Genomic DNA, 20,964 nt, shown 5'->3' with positions numbered 1-20,964 from the left:
ACACTGTTCCCTATCAATTCTCCTGACATGCATGGGTCAAAGGGGATTCCCTTTTGGCACTGAAACACTATATTATATATCGCACAAGTGTAGAGCCCACACCGTAAATCATTACAAAGCTGTGAAAATGTAATAGTTTAACCGCTAGATGGTCCTGAAGCTACGAGGAAACACTAAAATGACTCTCATAGCACTGAAGGAACCAAGTGTTAAGGGAAATACAATCGTGACATACAAGATACTTAGGAATATCGAGAGGATGGAAAAGGACATAGTAGGAAGAGGGCGTTATGTTGCGTTCCTCTGAGGAGGAAAGTGATGCTATAGTCTGTCCCTCCGGGAAAGGAAGGTGGCACGACATTTAATTTTTCTGGGGAAGAAGACGGCTGAACATTCCCTGCCCCAGAAGGCAGGGAATGTTTGGTACCCATGCTGGTACCAAAATCATATATACCCGTGACTGCAGCTGTATATGACACATACAAGTTTTAACCTTTATAATTAATAATAATAATAATGATAATAATAATAATAATAATAATAATAATAATAATAATAATAATAATAATAATAATAATGTAATAGTAATAATAAAGTATAGCAAAATCCATGTGGAATCGTTTGTGTCATTGGCAAGTGTTTATTACTTTTTTGTGTTAAAAAAAGACAGGTCGGAGGTGGAGGTGGTGGAGGCACAGGAGGAGAAGGTCCAGAAACAGGAGGAGGAGGAAGCAGTGACAAGGAGATCGCAGGAACATCACTGTCGAGCAGGAGTCCTCGCCCTCAACGACGGTTCTCTCTTCTCCAGGATGTTCAGAGGAGATAAGGATATGGGGGTTCTCCTCCACCTTCCCGGCGCCAACGCTCTCATGACCAAGTAAGTTTATTTAGGTATAGGTATACATAAGTACAATCTATCATACATAGTGTAAATTACCTAGGATAACCCCCAAAAAAGTCAATGACTTATTTCCATTGAGGCCTTGAAACACTGCGAGAGTGTGTTGAAGGTGGGAAATGTGTGTCTGAGCTGGGAAATCATGCGCGCGTCGAAGCGAAAGATGATGGGTATGTCTGAGCTGGTGCATAATGTGTGTGTCTGAGCTGGTGGATAATGTGTGTGTCTGAGCTGGTGGATAATGTATGTGTTTGTGTCTGAGCTGGTGGATAATGTGTGTGTTTGTGTCTGAGCTGGTGCATAATGTGTGTGTTTGTCTCTGAGCTAGTGCATAATGTGTGTGTTTGTCTCTGAGCTGGTGGAAAATGTATGTGTTTGTGTCTGAGCTGGTGGATTACGTGTGTGTATCCGAACTGGTGGATAATGGGTGTATTTGTGTCCAAGCTGGAAATGTGTGTCTGAACCAAGAAATATGTATCTTCTTTTTACACTTTCTCTCCGCACTCTTTTCTCATTGGAGATAAACTGAAAGGCGGTGAGATGTAAAATGATCAAGTTATAACTTGTATAAAACAAAAGTCCTACAAAGCAAATGGAGAGAGCACTTGAACGTGTTTCTCCTCCCTAGGTATCGGGATCAGTTCAACGCTGTGTGTCTGCGGGTTTTCAACGCGGGTCTGGCGCACGAAGATGAACGCCAGAGGGAACAGAAACTCTTGCAAGAGGCTCTTAACACCGCCAAAAACGACGCAGATAAGCACGCCAGAGGGTATGTTGCGTAACATCATGTCCTGACCCTTCCTTGTGAACTGCGCTGTCACGTGAGTTACAGGGAAGCTATGTAGATTAATGTATTACAGGGAATGTTTTGACTAACATGAGTTACATGTTTACCTGGAGAGAGTAGACTACTATATTACAGAGAATGTTTACACTCACGAGTTACAGGGAAAACTGTTACCTGTTACATTTTTTTGTATAATTTTAATCATGGGGAAGAGCTAAGCCCATAAGAGCGAAACGCTTATGAAATGGGAGCTATGTGACATAGGGAATGGGCGCTATGTGACTTAGGAAATGGGCGCTATTTCCTCTTCAGAGACAGGGAGGATAAGTTCAGTTCCTTGTAGATAGATTAACGCACGTATTACAGGAGGGTTTTTACTTATCACATGAATTTCAGGGAAACTTCTAAATAATACATGTATTACAGGGAGCGCCTAGAGCCTAGAGTCCTAGATTAAACTTTCCAAGAGGGTTACAAGTGGTACAGGAGAGCATGTTACAGGGTGGTGCGTCGGGTGGAAGCAGAAGTAGAGATGGTAGTAGCAGCCGCCAGGGAACTAAGGGAAGCAGAAGAAGCCAGTCTTGGAGATGACCAAGTTAGTACCCAGGCCTACTCTTTTTCCAGTTTTGGAGATGACCAGGTCAACAGGACTACAGCTCACTTTGCTTACTGCTACTGTTGTTTCCTTCTGTATACTACTGCACATTATTTTGCTCTTCACATACTATAGAATTTTGAAATGTCACATTTTCCTTTGTGAAGGATGGATTATTATATTCAAGGGAAGCCCTAAACTCGCAAGGGTCATACAGCGTGAATATGATAATGGTATGCAATACCTACAAGTTGATAAATAAGACAGCAGTTGCACATGTTTTATTTATCGAGTCATACAGCGCTTGGGAAATGAAAAGCAATCGGGCTCGACCCAAGGGAGGAGAAGGTCCAGTTCCTTGGATCAAGAGCTTCTCACCAGCATCATAGGACTTCCCTTGATAGGTGTAGCGAGTTCAAAACAGCACCAGTATATCGCCTGCTACCTAAGCTGTAAATCAAGGACTCCAATGGAAATAAGTCACTTTGACTTTTTTTTAGTTATCCTAGGTAATTTATACTATATATGATAATTGTACTTATGTGTACCTGTGCCTAAATAAATTTCTCTCTTGTTGTAATATGGTGACGCTTGTTAAACCTGCAGGAGGCTCACACTACCAGGGTAGCCAAGGCTGTAGCACTCAAGGAGCAGTTTGACACATTACTGGACGAAGCCTCACAAGAACTCCTCACTGCTGAGGTCACACTTGCTGACCAGGTCAAGGTCAGTAAGCATTATTATTATTATTATTATTATTATTATTATTATTATTATTATTATTATTATTATTATTATTATTATTATTATTATTACAATGTTTGGCTTCTTACCCCTCAAATTTTCTATTCTATAGCAGAGGCGTCGCTAGAGTTGGCATCACCCGGGGCAGCATCTTTGGTGTCACTCCCATGAAATCCAAGGGCGGGGGGATGGGGGGAGTAAACTCCAGTTACATCACTGCTGCATGACCCCTCAAGGAAGGTTCCTTGATATTGGTGAGGGGCTCTTGATTTAGAGAATTGGATCTGTGCTCCAGTTCCCCGAATTAAGCCTGAATGCCTTCCACATCCCCCCCAGGCGCTGTATAATCCTCCGGGTTTAGCGTTTCCCCCTGATTTTAATAATAATAACTGCTGCATGACCAGTGTCTAATGTTTAACAATGAGAACGTTTAAAGGCCATAAACCGAACTTTATTAATGATAAAATAAATAATCTTAGTAATATTGAGGAAACATAAACTCAAATACCACTTTGAGTACAGGCAACAGATCCTACATTTATTCATCTTCTCCACGACTATGGTGCTGTTCGCACCTACTCCTAGGTTGAGGGACTGATTACCTCATCTTCTGTACATAGTTCTACTGTCTTCTAGTTATGTCCTAGAATTTGTATTGATAAAGCCACTGGATGGCGAAACGTCTACAATAAAGATACCCAGATGTTGCACATGTGTCTTACTCTCATCTTCAACAATAAAAAAAAACTTGAAAAATAAAGAAAAACACTAGTTCCGATTTAACCTTGAGTACAGGTAACCTCTCAAAGAATCTGATCTTACATTTCCTTGCCTTCAATCCTGCAAAATCATCTATCACATCAAAATCAGTGATTTTCACTATATAGGCCTATTTGTACTATGTAATCCTATAATAGGCTATGTAGAAACGAAGAATTTTTCTCTTATGTTGCTGCAGCATGGTTTTGGTCATTAGTGTTACCTTCTTTAGAGGCTCTATGGTGTCCCCCTAAATGGTGTCACCCGGGGCGGCCGCCCCCCCCCCCCTTACGACGCCTCTGTTCTATAGTTAGAAATTTGGATACGGACACAACTGTTACTACGCTGAGGTCAGTGAGGTACGCTGAGGTCAGTGGTCACGTGTGGTCATACCTGTCCTGAGCTGTGTGGGTATTAGCGAGGGGTGTTACCAAGCACCATGGCTTGTTGTAGTGTTTTAGAATCTCAGCTTAAAGTGTTGAAGAAGGAGGTTCTACTTCTTCAGGAGGAAAATAAGAGGCTGAAGCTTTGCCTGGATGAGTTTGGGAGTGAGTGTGAAATAGATGTTGCTGGTAAGGAGATAATACTTACCAGCAGTAATAGTGGCAGCCACTTTAAGTGACAATTGGTTCAAAGTTCAGGAAGAAGGAAGATAAGGAGGGTTAATAAAGATGTGAAGGTAGGAAATCGATTCTCTGTTCTTCAAGACGAGTGTACTTCAGTGGTTAGTGAGGTTAAAGGTACCTCTGACTCCCCTGCTAATCAAGGTAAGAATATTCTGATTGTGGGAGACTCTCAGGTAAGATATATGGGCCGTGCATTTTGTAATGGAGATAGCAAAGTCAGAAAGAGAGTGTGCCTCCCAGGAGCTGGTGTTGGTGACAGTCAGCAGGTTGGATAATATTATGGCAGGTAATGAGAACAAGCCCATTATCTGTTTTAGTGCTGGGGGTAATGACACTGGGAAGGGCAGGAAACAGGAGCTACTGGATAAGTACAGGTCAGCCATATAAGTAGTCAGGTCTAAGGGAGGGATCCCTATCATATGTAGCATTTTGCTTAGAAGGGGAGTGGGCAATGAATGGATGTCTAGGGCAATTGGTATAAATTGCTGGCTAGAAAGGTACTGCAAGGAACTCGCAATCCCATTCATTGATAACTGGGACAAATTCTATTTATTTATTTATGTCTTTGCAAACAGTACATTGAGATTTTATATTTACAGTAGTGGGTTGCAATGCAAAGAGAGCCTCTATTATGCCTAGGCATTATCTATGGCAAACATGATATGTATGCAAGGGATGGGGTTCATCTTTCTGGGGTTGGAGTGGTTGCATTAGCCAATTCGATTGAGGGGGTTATTGATGACTTGTCTAGAACTTTAAACTGATAGATTATAGAGGTATGGGTGTTTGAGGGAAACAATCAGGCTGCAGTATTATTGTTGGAAACAGCAGATATTATCAGGATACCTCAGGAATATGTTTAAAAGACATTATTCAAAATAGAGTTCCTAATAAAGACAAAACAACTGATCAACAAACAAAGGGAGATGGTAGAGGGCAACGAGTGACTAGCTCCCATAAGGTTTACTATACAAATAGTAGGAGTCTAAGAAATAAGATAGATGAGCTAAGATTACTCGCAAGTGCAGGTAATATAGATATTATTGCTATAACTGAGACCTGGTTCAACTTGAAGGATAGAGAAATGCCTTCTGAATGCAGCATAAAGGGTTATAAACTATTCCACACTGATAGGGTCAACAGGAAGGGTGGTGGAGTGGCGATGTATGTCAGAGATAATTTAACTTATTGTGTTAGACATGACATAAGAATAGAAACATCGGACACAGAATCTGTTTGGCTACAGTTTCTCGAGTGGTATGAAAAATTAATTTTGGGTGTGATATATAGGCCCCCAAACCTTGATAGGGAGTGCAGTAAGCTGCTGTGGGACGAAATTCATAAGGCGTCTAGATATGAAAATGTGTTAATTGGGGATTTTAACTTTAGACAAATTGATTGGAACAATTTGACAGGAAATCTTGAATCTAGTGACTTTCTTGATACAGTTCAGGATTGCTTTTTAAAACAGTTTGTGACAGAACCAACTAGAGGAAGCAATCTGCTTGACTTGGTTCTTGCCAACAAAGATTCACTAATTAATAATCTTGAGGTTAATGATGAGCTTGGGGAAAGTGATCACAAATCACTTAGTTTCAGTATATTATGGAATTCCCCAGTAAACTGCAATCAAGTCTCTGTCCCAGACTTTCGATTGGCTGATTTCCTGGGACTGAAAAATTACCTGGGTGGGCTAAATTGTGATGATCTGACTATGGGTCAGGTAGCTGGTGTTGGTTGCCAATATTACGTTTTTCAGAGCATAGTTCTAGCTGCTCAGTCAACTTTTGTTCCGAGTAGGGAAATTAGATCTAACAAAAATGATCCCAAATGGATGAACAGTAGATTAAAACATCTCATAGGTCAAAAGAGAGGCATATATAGGAGTATCAAAAGAGAGAAAGGGCAGTTAAGAAATCAATACATGTATATTCAATTAAAGAGAGAAATAAAAAAAAGGAATAAGAAAAGCAAAAAGGGATTATGAGGCTAAGGTCGCAAGGGATTCGAAGACTAACCCAAAAGGGTTCTTTCAGGTATACAGAAGTAAGATTAGGGACAAGATAGGCCCACTTAAGAGTAACTCTGGTCAGATCACTGACAGTGATAGGAATATGTGTGAAATTTTCAATTCTTACCTCCTCTCAGTCTTTACTAAGGAAGATACTAGCGAAATTCCAGAAATAATAAATTATGTAGAACAGGACGATAATAAACTATGCACGATTCCAGTAACTAGTGACATGGTCCTCAAACAAATAGAGAAATTAAAACCTAACAAATCCCCAGGCCCTGATGAACTGTTTGCAAGGGTGTTAAAGGAATGTAAAGAAGAACTTTGCAAACCTTTGATTAATCTTTTCAACATATCACTACAAACTGGCATAGCGCCTGATAAGTGGAAAATGGTAAATGTAATACCTGTTTACAAGGCAGGTGACAGGTCCTTAGCTTCGAACTATAGACCAATAAGCCTTACCTCCATAGTGGGAAAATTTATGGAATCAATAATTGCCGAGGCAATTCGTAGCCATCTTGATACCTGGACCTGGAGTTTACCTGGAGAGAGTTCCGGGGGTCAACGCCCCCGCGGCCCGGTCTGTGACCAGGCCTCCTGGTGGATCAGAGCCTGATCAACCAGGCTGTTACTGCTGGCTGCACGCAAACCAACGTACGAGCCACAGCCCGGCTGGTCAGGAACCGACTTTAGGTGCTTGTCCAGTGCCAGCTTGAAGACTGCCAGGGGTCTGTTGGTAATCCCCCTTATGTATGCTGGGAGGCAGTTGAACAGTCTCGGGCCCCTGACACTTATTGTATGGTCTCTTAACGTGCTAGTGACACCCCTGCTTTTCATTGGGGGATGTTGCATCGTCTGCCAAGTCTTTTGCTTTCGTAGTGATACCTGGAGTTTACCTGGAGAGAGTTTCGGGGGTCAACGCCCCCGCGGCCCGGTCTGTGACCAGGCCTCCTGGTGGATCAGCCCCTGATCAACCAGGCTGTTGCTGCTGGCTGCACGCAAACCAACGTACGAGCCACAGCCCGGCTGATCAGGAACTGACTTTAGGTGCTTGTCCAGTGCCAGCTTGAAGACTGCCAGGGGTCTGTTGGTAATCCCCCTTATGTGTGCTGGGATAGGCATAAACTGATAAATGAATCTTAACACGGTTTTACTAAGGGGCGTTCCTGTCTTACAAATTTACTAACTTTATTCGCTAAGGTGTTTGAGGAGATAGATCACGGTAATGAATATGATATTGTGTATATGGACTTCAGTAAGGGTTTCGATAGAGTTCCACATCAAAGACTTTTGAGGAAACTTAAGGCACACGGAATAGGAGGAGAAATTTTTTCCTGGGTAGAGGCGTGGTTGACAAATAGGCAGCAAAGAGTTAGCATAAATGGGGAGAAATCAGAATGGGGGCACGTCACAAGCGGTGTTCCACAGAAGTCAGTGTTGGGCCCCTTGTTGTTCACAGTTGACATAAACGATATAGATGAGGGAATAAATAGCGACATAAGCAAATTTGCTGATGACACCAAAATAGGCCGTCCAATTCATTCTATTGAGGACATTAGTGCACTCCAGGATGATTTGAATACTGATGCAGTGGTCGGAGAAGTGGCAGATGCAGTTTAATATAGACAAATGCAAAGTGCTAAATGTTGGACAGGACAATAATCATGCCACTTATAAACCGAATAGTGTAGATCTTAATACTTCTGATTGCGAAAAGGATTTAGGAGTTCTGGTTAGCAGTAATCTGAAACCAAGACAACAGTTTACCTGGAGTTTACCTGGAGAGAGTTCCGGGGGTCAACGCCCCCGCGGCCCGGTCTGAGACCAGGCCTCCTGGTGGATCAGAGCCTGATCAACCAGGCTGTTGCTGCTGGCTGCACGCAAACCAACGTACGAGCCACAGCCCGGCTGGTCAGGAACCGACTTTAGGTGCTTGTCCAGTGCCAGCTTGAAGACTGCCAGGGGTCTGTTGGTAATCCCCCTTATGTATGCTGGGAGGCAGTTGAACAGTCTCGGGCCCCTGACACTTATTGTATGGTCTCTTAACGTGCTAGTGACACCCCTGCTTTTCATTGGGGGATATTGCATCGTCTGCCAAGTTTTTTTGCTTTCGTAGTGAGTGATTTTCGTGTGCAAGTTCGGTACTAGTCCCAATAGGACTTTCCAGGTGTATATAATCATGTATCTCTCCCGCCTGCGTTCCAGGGAATACAGGTTTAGGAACCTCAAGTGCTCCCAGTAATTGAGGTGTTTTATCTCCGTTATGCGCGCCGTGAAGGTTCTCTGTACATTTTCTAGGTCAGCAATTTCACCTGCCTTGAAAGGTGCTGTTAGTGTGCAGCAATATTCCAACCTAGATAGAACAAGTGACCTGAAGAGTGTCATCATGGGCTTGGCCTCCCTAGTTTTGAAGGTTCTCATTATCCATCCTGTCATTTTTCTAGCAGATGCGATTGATACAATGTTATGGTCCTTGAAGGTGAGATCCTCCGACATGATCACTCCCAGGTCTTTGACGTTGGTGTTTCGCTCTATTTTGTGGCCAGAATTTGTTTTGTACTCTGATGAAGATTTAATTTCCTCGTGTTTACCATATCTGAGTAATTGAAATTTCTCATCGTTGAACTTCATATTGTTTTCTGCAGCCCACTGAAAGATTTGGTTGATGACCGGCTGGAGCCTTGCAGTGTCTGCAATGGAAGACACTGTCATGCAGATTCGAGTGTCATCTGCAAAGGAAGACACTGTGTTGTGGCTGACATCCTTGTCTATGTCAGATATGAGGATGAGGAACAGGATGGGAGTGAGTACTGTGCCTTGTGGAGCAGAGCTTTTCACCGTAGCTGCCTCGGACTTTACTCTGTTGACTACTACTCTCTGTGCTCTGTTAGTGAGGAAATTATAGATCCATCGACCGACTTTTCCTAAGAAAAAGGAGGAGTATATGTAAAATAGAAAGAGACAGGCGCTCCCTTTACAGGCGACGGAAAAGAATAACAGAGCGGCTAAAAGAGGTCAATATATCTGAAATGCGTAGAGAGACACTGGTCAGAGAAATAGCAAGCATCGAACTTAAGCTAAAAGAATCCTTTAGGAGTCTGGAATCGCGGGAAGAACTAAAAGCCATAAATGAAATCGAAAGAAACCCAAAGTATTTCTTCTCCTATGCCAAATCAAAGTCGAGAACAACGTCCAGTATTGGGCCCCTACTTAAACAAGATGGGTCCTACACAGATGACAGCAAGGAAATGAGTGAGCTACTCAAGTCCCAATATGACTCAGTTTTTAGCAAGCCGCTAACCAGACTGAGAGTCAAAGATCAAAATGAATTTTTTATGAGAGAGCCACAGAATTTGGTTAACACAAGCCTATCCGATGTTATCCTGACGCCAAATGACTTCGAACAGGCGATAAATGACATGCCCATGCACTCTGCCCCAGGGCCAGACTCATGGAACTCCGTGTTCATCAAGAACTGCAAGAAGCCCCTATCACAAGCCTTTTCCATCCTATGGAGAGGGAGCATGGACACGGGGGTCGTCCCACAGTTACTAAAAACAACAGACATAGCCCCACTCCACAAAGGGGGCAGTAAAGCAACAGCAAAAAACTACAGACCAATAGCACTAACATCCCATATCATAAAAATCTTTGAAAGGGTCCTAAGAAGCAAGATCACCAACCATCTAGAAACCCATTAGTTACACAACCCAGGGCAACATGGGTTTAGAACAGGTCGCTCCTGTCTGTCTCAACTATTGGATCACTACGACAAGGTCCTAAATGCACTAGAAGATAAAAAGAATGCAGATGTAATATATACAGACTTTACAAAAGCCTTCGACAAGTGTGACCATGGCGTAATAGCGCACAAAATGCGTGCTAAAGGAATAACAGGAAAAGTCGGTCGATGGATCTATAATTTCCTCACTAACAGAACACAGAGAGTAGTCGTCAACAGAGTAAAGTCCGAGGCAGCTACGGTGAAAAGCTCTGTTCCACAAGGCACAGTACTCGCTCCCATCTTGTTCCTCATCCTCATATTTGACATAGACAAGGATGTCAGCCACAGCACAGTGTCTTCCTTTGCAGATGACACCCGAATCTGCATGACAGTGTCTTCCATTGCAGACACTGCAAGGCTCCAGCCGGACATCAACCGAATCTTTCAGTGGGCTGCAGAAAACAATATGAAGTTCAACGATGAGAAATTTCAATTACTCAGATATGGTAAACACGAGGAAATTAAATCTTCATCAGAGTACAAAACAAATTCTGGCCACAAAATAGAGCGAAACACCAACGTCAAAGACCAGGGAGTAATCATGTCGGAGGATCTCGCCTTCAAGGACCATAACATTGTATCAATCGCATCTGCTAGAAAAATGACAGGATGGATAATGAGAACCTTCAAAACTAGGGAGGCCAAGCCCATGATGACACTCTTCAGGTCACTTGTTCTATCTAGGCTGGAATATTGCTGCACACTAACAGCACCTTTCAAGGCAGGTGAAATTGCTGACCTAGAAAATGTACAGAGAACCTTCATGGCGCGCATAACTGAGATAAAACACCTCAATTACTGGGAGCGCTTGAGGTTCCTAAAACTGTATTCCCTGGAACACAGGCGGGAGAGATACATGATTATATACACCTGGAAAATCCTAGAGGGACTAGTACCGAACTTGCACACGAAAATCACTCACTACGAAAGCAAAAGACTTGACAGACGATGCAACATCCCCCAATGAAAAGCAGGGGTGTCACTAGCACGTTAAGAGACCATACAATAAGTGTCAGGGGCCCGAGACTGTTCAACTGCCTCCCAGCATACATAAGGGGGATTACCAACAGACCCCTGGCAGTCTTCAAGCTGGCACTGGACAAACACCTAAAGTCGGTTCCTGACCATCCGGGCTGTGGCTCGTACGTTAGTTTGCGTGCAGCCAGCAGTAACAGCCTGGTTGATCAGGCTCTGATCCACCAGGAGGCCTGGTCACAGACCGGGCCGCGGGGTTGACCCCCGGAATTCTCTCCAGGTAAACTTCAGGTATGTGTAGGACCCATCTTGTTTAAGTAGGGGCCCAATACTGGACGTTGTTATCGACTTTGATTTGGCATAGGAGAAGAAATACTTTGGGTTTCTTTCGATTTCATTTATGGCTTTTAGTTCTTCCCGCGATTCCTGACTCCTATAAGATTCCTTTAGCTTAAGTTCGATGCTTGCTATTTCTCTGACAAGTGTCTCCCTACGCATTTCAGATATATTGACCTCTTTTAGCCGCTCTGTTATTCTTTTCCGTCGCCTGTAAAGGGAGTGCCTGTCTCTTTCTATTTTACATCTACTCCTCCTTTTTCTTAGAGGAATAAGCCTTGTGCATACATCGAGTGCCACCAAGTTAATCTGTTCTAGGCATAAGTTGGGGTCTGTGTTGCTTAGTATATCTTCCCAGCTTATATCGGTTAGGACTTGGTTTACTCGGTCCCACTTTATGTGCATAAGTGCATAAGTGTTCGCAATAAAGATAACAGAATCCTTGACTTCATATCAAGAAGTATAAATAATAGAACTCCTCAGGTTGTTCTTCAACTCTATATATCCTTGGTTAGGCCTCATTTAGATTATGCTGCACATTTCTGGTCACCATATTACAGAATGGATATAAATGCACTGGAAAACGTACAGAGGAGGATGACAAAGTTGATCCCATGTATCATAAATCTTCCCTATGAGGATAGACTGAGGGGCCCTGAATCTGCACTCTCTAGAAAGTCGTAGAATTAGGGGGGATATGATTGAGGAGTATAAATGAAAAACAGGAATAAAGGGGATGTAAATAGCGTGCTGAAAATATCCAGCCAAGACAGGACTCGCAGCAATGGTTTCAAGTTGGAAAAGTTCAGATTCAGGAAGGATATAGGAAAGCACTGGTTTGGTAATAGAGTTGTGGATGATTGGAACAAACTCCCAAGTACCGTCAGAGACGCTAAGACGTTGTGTAGTTTTAAAAATAGGTTGCATAAATACATGAGTGGGTGTGAGCTGGACCTGACTAGCTTGGGCTACCAGGTCTGGTGCCGTGCTCCTTCCTTAAGTGGAAGTGACCTGACTAGGTGGTCTAGGCCGGGGGGGGGTGGCCTGGACCTGCTTCGCATGGGTCAGAAGGTCTGTTGCAGTGCTCCTTCTTTCTTATGTTCGTATTGTGTAGGATGTGGTAGATCGTGCCAGAGATGAGCTGGGCAATCTTGTGGGAAACTTCCTTGAACAAGCTGCTACAGAACTGGAGGAAGGTCGTCGCCTCGCGTACACCTTCTACTGTCGTCTCCGGGAGCTTACAGCAAAAGTAAGATATTATTATTGTTATTATTATTATTATTATTATTATTATTAGTAGTAGTAGTAGTAGTAGTAGTGATAATAGTAGTAGTGGTATAGTAGTAGTAGTTGTGGTAATAGTAGTAGTGGTATAGTAATAGTAGTACTATATTATTATTATTATTATTAATTATTATTATTAGTAGTAGTGATAATAGTAGTGTGATGAATGGTTATGAAAACCGACAAGTTGAAGAATTGAGATACTAATGCAACACATTAGTGTCTCAATTAGTGTTGCATTAGTGTCTCAGTGTTGCATTAGTGTCTCAATTCTTCGATAATAGTAGTAGTGGTACAGTAGTAGTACTGTATTATTATTATTATTATTATTATTATTATTATTATTAGTGGGTGTAGTAGTTAAATAGTTTGTCAGGCAATACAGTAATAAGAATCATACTTACCTATGGTTTACATAGAATATTTACAGGTATTGAAAGGTAGTAGGATGGTAAACAGCAACCACTCGGGGAGGTACTACCGTCCTAACAAGTGAGTGTAAAAATGAAGCCTGTATTTGTTTTACATGATGGTAGGATTGCTGGTGTCTTTTTTCTGTCTCATGAAAAAGCAAATGCGGTAGTAATTATGGTCAAGGTAGATTATAGTGGAAAAATGAACATGTTATTAGAAGGCGAGGGTATTTACATACCCCTTAACTCTGCCATTTACTTAATTACATGATTCATTACTTTTGTAATTGAGTTCATTACAGTTGTACCTTGTTCAGCTATCAAAACTTTGGGGCCCACTCCCTGGACCCATTATGTACCTCTGTAATCTTTTGACTATCACCCACAGGATGGGTATGGGGTGCATAATAAACATTAAACTAAAAAAAAAAAAAATGTGCAAGATTTCAGGAACGTCTTGCTACTTCTGCTTACACTTAGGTCACACTACACATACATGTACACATTTATGTATACACACTCATCTGAATTTTCTTTGATTTTATCTTAATAATTCTTGTTCTTATTGGAATAAGAATCTTTCTTCGGTAAGCCATGCGTGTTGTAAAAGTCAACTAAAATGCCGGGAACAATGGGCTAGTAACCCCTTTTCCCGTATAGCCTACTAAAAAGAAAGAGAAGAAAACCATTTGGGCTGCAAATACTGCAGCGAGGAGGTGGCTGGAGGCAGTAGAGGTGTCACGTCTAAGGGCAATGTGTGGTGTAAATATTATGCAGAGAATTCGGAGTGTGGAAATTTGGAGGTGTGGAGTTACTAAAAGTATTAAGTCAGAGGGCTGAAGAAGGGTTGTTGAGGTGGTTTGGTCATTAAGAGAGAATGGATCAAAGTAGAATGACTTGGAGAGCACATAAATCTGTAGGGAAAGGAAGGCGGGGTAGGGGTCGTTCTCAAAAAGGTTGGAGGGAGGGAGTAAAGGAGGCTTTTTGGGAGAGGGGCTTGGACTTCCAGCAAGCACGTGTGAGCGTGTTAGATAGGAGTGAATGGAGACGAATGGTTTTTGGGACCTGACAAGCTGTTGGAGTGTAAGCAGGGTAATATTTAGTGAAGGGATTTAGGGAAACTGGTTATTTTTATATAGCCAGACTTGAGTACTGGAAATGGGAAGTACAGTGCCTGCACTTTAAAGGAGGGGTTTAGGATATTAGCAGTTTGGAGAGGCATGTTATGTATCTTTATATATGCTTCTGAACTGCTGTATCTGGGTGCCTCTGCAAAGACAGTGATTATGTGTGAGTGAGGTGAGTGTAGAATGATGAAAGTATTTTCTTTTTTGGGGATTTTCTTTCTTTTTGGGTCATCCTGCCTCGGTGGGAGACGGCAGACTTGTTGAAAAGAAAAAATTACAGAAATACAGTACATATATTACTGTATAATATTTACAAAAAATGCTAAACCATTAAGAGTTATTTAGCAGAACACACATGAGTAGATGAGGGTATCATATTATTGCAGATGCCAAATGATGGGTCATAAGAGAATAAGATACTGTTGGTAGGCAATGATTTTTATATTCTTGACACAAAGAAGCACTAAACTAGTACATCATGCAGTGCCTAGGGAAAGGGATTTTATTATTATAATCAAAACTAAGTGCCAAACCCACCAGGGTCAGTTCAGATCAGCAGTTCTTTTGATCATGTCTCCTATTTTTTTTTCCTGTAATCACCCAGTGAGGGTATGCATGATTTAGCCTTTTAGCATAACGTATTTTTCATCTCTAGAAGCCATTCCATAGTTTGGCATGGCATTATTCTTATTATTACAATCAAAATCAAGTGCTAAACCCACAAGGGTCGTACAGCATGCACTGCTTGTAATTTGCTCACTTTTTTAAGTATGGACTCCATGTTACTATTGCACATAAAATTTTTGGCACAATCTGCATTTTGCACAGCTTTTTAAGCATTTTCTTATCCAAATATCTAAAGTATAAGTTAGCTGTAGAAAAAGTTACTGTATTTCCATAATGAATTTGTTGCATATATAAAATGTTATAGTGTATAATATCAAGGTTGTGTAATTAATTTATAGGTATTAAATGAACTCAGAACAGTTGGATTGGTCATGTACATGCACCATACTCAGAAAATAGTTATTTCTCTTGGTTTAGACACCATTATTATTATAATATTCATGAGAGCTAAACCCATAATGGTTGTACAGCACCAGGGGAAATGGGAAAGAATCAGCTTCAGTCCAAGGAAGGGGAGGACAATTCTAATTCCTTTGATCAAAAGCCTCTCATATATAAGATATTTAGAAGCAATTTCTGTTACAAGGATTACAACTTAATAAGAAAACAGGTTAAAGGTCTCATTACAAATAATTATACATGTATATAATCAACTCTCTTCCTTCCTTGGTGAAGAGACTAGTTGGAGAAACAGTGGACTTCCAAATATAGAGAGGATCATGTATTCTAGCCTGTAAGATGATCTTAATAATTAGAATTATTATTATCAACTAGAAGCACTAAAAATAATATAATCATGGGGAAGCACTAAACCTGTAGGATTATACAGCGCATGTGGGGGGGGGGTGGAAGGTATTCAGGCTCAATTTGGGGAACTGGAGCACAGATCCAATTCCCTAGATCAAGAGCCCTTCACCAGCTTCAAGGAGCCTCCCTTGAGGGGAATAATAATAATACAGTAGTACCTCAGGATACGAACAGCTCAAAACGCGAACAATTATGTAAGTGTATTTATGTAAGTGCTTTTGTAAGTGTATTTTTGGGGGTCTGAAATGGATTAATCTAATTTACATTATTTCTCATGGGAACAAATTCGTTCGGTATCAGCACTCGAACAGCCTTCTGGAACGAAAAAAGTTTGTATCCCAAGGTACCACTGTATTTCCACCTTTTTAGAATATGAAACAGGAGGTGCATTTGTAGTGTAAGAGGCAGCTGTAGTATTCACTGTTTACACAGTGGCCATTATTATATAAATCTTCCATCACAATTTCATGAATATGATTTACTGGTGACAATCTTTGGTTAATGATAAGCTCTTAAAAAGTCTGAAACTTTAGTATTTACCAACACTTGCTTCATGGTAGATAGTTGATGATGGTGGGGCAGGTGGCAAAGGTGCAGATGAAGAGAGAACAGCAAGAGTATTTGAGGGCAGTGACACACTGACAGCAGCTTTAGCAGGGATCCATGACCGCCACCTGGCATTGATAGACTCTCGAGAAGCTGATCTAAGGCAACACTTGCAACAGTGGCTCACTGATACACTGGATGACATCTCAAAGTAAGATAACAGATCTTCCTCTGGGAATTATATATTTCCATGTACAGTATATCCTTGTGTCATAAGTATTACATATTCATGGGAAGTGTTAAACCCACGGGAGTCATACAGTACCTGAAGAATGGGAGATAATCAGGTTTGAGCCAATGGAAAGGATAGTTCCAGTGTCTTGGATTAAGAGCCCTTCACTAGCATCATGGCACTTCCTTTGAATGGGTTATGTCATAATTGCCATGTCTGAGAAATTTTTGTTTAGTTTTCTTATTTAACCCTTAAACTGTTCAAATGTAGATCTACATTCACTCGTGTAGTGCTCTGAACATAGATCTACATTTTTTTTACATAAGAAAGCATGTAAAATCAAACATGGATCTATGTTCGGAGCACCACGCAAGCGAACATAGATCTACGTTTGGACAGTTTGAGGGTTAAGAACAATTTTTCCTACTTCATTAATATCTTTGTATATATCTAAACATCACTTTTATCTCACTGTTATTTATTGTCACTGAAACTTGAGCATCTTTCACATGTAATCACACTTATCACATTCAACAAGGCTTCATAACCACTTTTTTCTACACGGCTTTTCAGTACTAACAATAACCTGCTACTTTTCTCGAAACCAAAACATCTTTGAACTTCCTATAAAATAGACAAATCCTAAGTAGGGACTTGAATGTATATGTTCTCTTTTGAGTACAGTAGATATATTGAAATTTTTGCCATATTGCAGAGAAGAGTGGGCACGACACCGAAGTCGTGTGGAAGAGATCACAACCTTGACAGCCAGACAGCGGCAGCTTCTGTACGATGCATTACCAAGCATACATGAATAATGACCTACTGGCCAAATAAAATTTAATCAGAATTCATCAGAATGGCAAGTACAATGCCTGCATTCTAAAGGAGGGATTTGGGATATTTGCTGTTTAGAGGGACATCTAAACTGTCGTATCTGCTTGTCTCTTGCAAGACAGTAATACTGTGAATGATGGTGATAGCGTTTCTTTTCTGGGTCACCCTGCCTCAGTGGGAGACCAAGGTAGGTGAGGTAGTCAAATTATACAGTGGTACCTTGACTTCAAGGTACCACTGCATAAGTTTAATTCATTCCGTGACCAAAGTCGTACCTCAATTTGCTCGTATGTCAAATCAATTTTCCTCACTGAAATTAATTGAAATGCCATTAATCCATTCCAGCCCCCAAAAAACCACCCTAATTTTTTTTGTTACGGGTTTTTAAATAAGAAAAATGTATTTATGAATAAGAAATTATTTTTGCCTTTTTCACCAGGTCCCAGCAATGTTTTAGAAATGCTGGGGTATATATGAAATTCCTTGAAGCACGGTGTAAGATGAGTGTCACTCCACTGCTGACAGTGCAGCAGTGGAGTGATATTTGATGATCGTGCACTGCCTTGGCTTTATTTTTCACTGTCACACAAACATGTCTATCTGTTTCTGTCTAGCTCTATGTTTATCTCTGTCTTTGCTTATCTGTCTTTCTGTCTTCCTGTCTCTCTACTTGTCTCTCTCTCAGAGAGAGAGCTGCTCATGAACCAACAGGTATTACACATGATGCAGAGTTGTCACGTCTGATTCCTGAACAAGTGAAAATATGTATTACTTGCCAGTCTTCAAGCAGGCACTGGACAAGCACCTAAAGTCGGTACCTGACCAACCGGGCTGTGGCTCGTACATTGGATTGTGTGTAGCCAGCAGTAACAGCCTGGTTGATCAGGCTCTGATCTACCAGGTGGCCTGGTCACAGACGGGGCCGCGGGGGTGTTGACCCCAGGAACTCTCTCCAGGTAAACTCCAGGTATGCCTTATACCTACAAGCATAGTTTAGCACTGTCTTGATTTTTTGGGTTATCCTAGGTAATTTACACTATGTATTGATGAGGGAAATAAGGCGAGTGGTGCGTTGAGGTATATGTGGAGTCAAAAAATGTTATCTATGGAGGCAAAGAAGGGAATGTATGAAAGTATAGTAGTACCAACACTCTTATATGGGTGTGAAGCTTGGGTTGTGAATGCAGTAGTGAGGAGGCGGTTGGAGGCAGTGGAGATGTCCTGTCTAAGGGCAATGTGTGGTGTAAATATTATGCAGAAAATTCGGAGTGTGGAAATTAGGAGGTGTGGAGTTAATAAAAGTATTAGTCAGAGGGCTGAAGAGGGTTTGTTGCGGTGGTTTGGTCATTTAGAGAGAATGGATCAAAGGATGACATGGAGAGCATTTAAATCTGTAGGAGAAGGAAGGTGGGGTAGGGGTCGTCCTCGAAAAGGATGGAAGGAAGGGGTAAGGGAGGTTTTGTGGGCGAGGGGCTTGGACTTCCAGCAGGCATGCATGAGCGTGTTCGATAGGAGTGAATGGAGACAAATGGTATTTGGGATCTGACGATCTGTTGGAGTGTGATCAGGGTAATATTTAGTGAAGGGATTCAGGGAAACCGGTTATTTTTATATAGCCGGACTTAAGTCCTGGAAATGGGAAGTACAATGCCTGCACTCTAAAGGAGGGGTTCGGGATATTAGCAGTTTGGAGGGATATGTTGTGTATCTTTATACGTAGTATATGCTTCTAAACTGTTGTGTTCTGAGCACCTCCGCAAAAACAGTGATTATGTGTGAGTGTGGTGAAAGTGTTAAATGATGATGAAAGTATTTTCTTTTTGGGGATTTTCTTTCTTTTTGGGTCACCCTGCCTTGGTGGGAGACGGCCGACTTGTTGAAAAAAAAAAAATAACTATTTGTGTGTACTTGTTAGATAAGAGACAGCCAACGCAAATCAACCAGCCAGCCGGCCTGCCGAACATGTGTTACACATATTCCAGAATTGTTTCTCTTTACTTAGGGCATACGTTATAGAACATTCTGGCAGGATGACATTACCAGTGATATCAAAATTGAAAGGATGTTACACATTGGTTATCTAGGTTTTTGATATTTCCTCGGTGTCTCCTGTGAGTGGCGGTGTATCTGAAGCTCACTTTTAACTCAAGTTTTGGCTCACAACACAAAGTAAAAAATTGACCGAGCGATGGCTCGTAACTCAGAAAACTTGTAAGTTGGGGCTCTCGTAAGTCAAGGTACCACTGTATATCCAAATATTACAATGGAGCAACACATGAAGGATCAATGTACAGCAAGATATACTTATTATTAAAACATTTATAGTAAAACATATGTACAGTTTATGAAATAGTATTCAGCAGTGACAAGTTCCCAGTGAAATATAATCAACATAGGTAAGATACAAGAAAGCTTGTGTTAAATGTCATGAAGAAAGTTTTTCAGTAAAAGTAAGTCTAACTCTGTAGTCACCACAATAATTTAAATAAACTCTACAATATATATAAAAATATCTTGGTAAATCTAGAGTACATGTGAATTTTTCTATAATAGCACAAACACTTGGATGCTTGCTACCCTAATTTCCAACTAAGCACCTAATTATTATTATTATAATAAAAAAGAAGCACTAAGCCACAAGGGCTATACAGCACTAAGCACCTAAGTACTGAGCCATCTTATTTCACTGAAATATTCATTATGTAGAATAATGCCCTAAATATTTAATCATGTTAGCAATATTAAAATTGTAGTTTATTCTAAAAAATATTCTGACAGCTATTTTGAAATTTACCTAGTAATATATTGTCAGTTAAATTTATTTTAGTGTTATAAATAAATTATATTATATTATAAATAAATTATATTATAGGTAGTAGGTTGGTAGACAGCAACCACCCAGGGAGGTACTACCATCCTGCCAAGTGAGTGTAAAACGAAAGCCTGTAATTGTTTTACATGATGGTAGGATTGCTGGTGTCTTTTGTCTGTCTCATAAACATGCAAGATTACAGGTACGTCTTGCTACTTCTACTTACACTTAGGTCACACTACACATACATGTACACGTTTATTTATACACACTCACCTGAGTTTTCTTTGATTTTATCTTAATAGTTCTTGGTCTTATTACTTTTCCTTTTATATCCATGGGGAAGTGGAATAAGAATCTTTCCTCCATAAGCCATGCGTGTTGTAAAAGTCAACTAAAATGCCGGGAACAATGGGCTAGTAACCCCTTTTCCTGTAAAGATTACTAAAAAGAATAAGAAGAAGAAAATTGTCAAAGTGGGAAGTCTGAATGTGCGTGGATGTTGTGCAAATGATAAGAAAGAGATGATTGTGGATGTTATGAATGAGAAGAAACTGGATGTCCTGGCTTTAAGTGAAACAAAGCTGAAGAGGGTGGGAGAGTTTCAATGGAGAGGAATAAATGGGATTAGGTCAGGGGTTTCAAATAGAGTTAGAGCTAAAGAAGGAGTAGCAATAATGTTGAAGGATAAGCTATGGCAGGAAAAGAGGGACTACAAATGTATAAATTCAAGGATTATGTGGAGTAAAATAAAGATT

At 40.9% G+C, this 20,964-nt stretch overlaps 1 protein-coding gene across 1 annotated transcript in view; it reads left to right on the top strand.

Moving 5' to 3' along the window:
* Window positions 1–19,653, top strand: part of LOC128695376 (dynein regulatory complex subunit 3-like) — a 33,590-nt gene extending 13,937 nt beyond the window's left edge. The window contains exons 6-12 of the mRNA XM_053785915.2: window positions 671–877; window positions 1,527–1,667; window positions 2,187–2,280; window positions 2,887–3,006; window positions 12,636–12,770; window positions 16,340–16,536; window positions 17,273–19,653. Coding sequence (XP_053641890.1) covers window positions 671–877; window positions 1,527–1,667; window positions 2,187–2,280; window positions 2,887–3,006; window positions 12,636–12,770; window positions 16,340–16,536; window positions 17,273–17,375 — 997 coding nt within the window. The 3' untranslated portion in view covers window positions 17,376–19,653. The remainder of the gene's footprint in view (window positions 1–670; window positions 878–1,526; window positions 1,668–2,186; window positions 2,281–2,886; window positions 3,007–12,635; window positions 12,771–16,339; window positions 16,537–17,272) is intronic.
* The last annotated feature ends 1,311 nt before the right edge of the window (window positions 19,654–20,964 follow it).

The sequence above is a fragment of the Cherax quadricarinatus genome, chromosome 50, assembly GCF_038502225.1.
Source record: "Cherax quadricarinatus isolate ZL_2023a chromosome 50, ASM3850222v1, whole genome shotgun sequence".
Classification (NCBI taxonomy): Eukaryota; Metazoa; Arthropoda; class Malacostraca; order Decapoda; family Parastacidae; genus Cherax; species Cherax quadricarinatus.
Note: the sequence above shows the minus strand (reverse complement) of the source record. Positions and strands in the feature narration are given on the sequence as shown.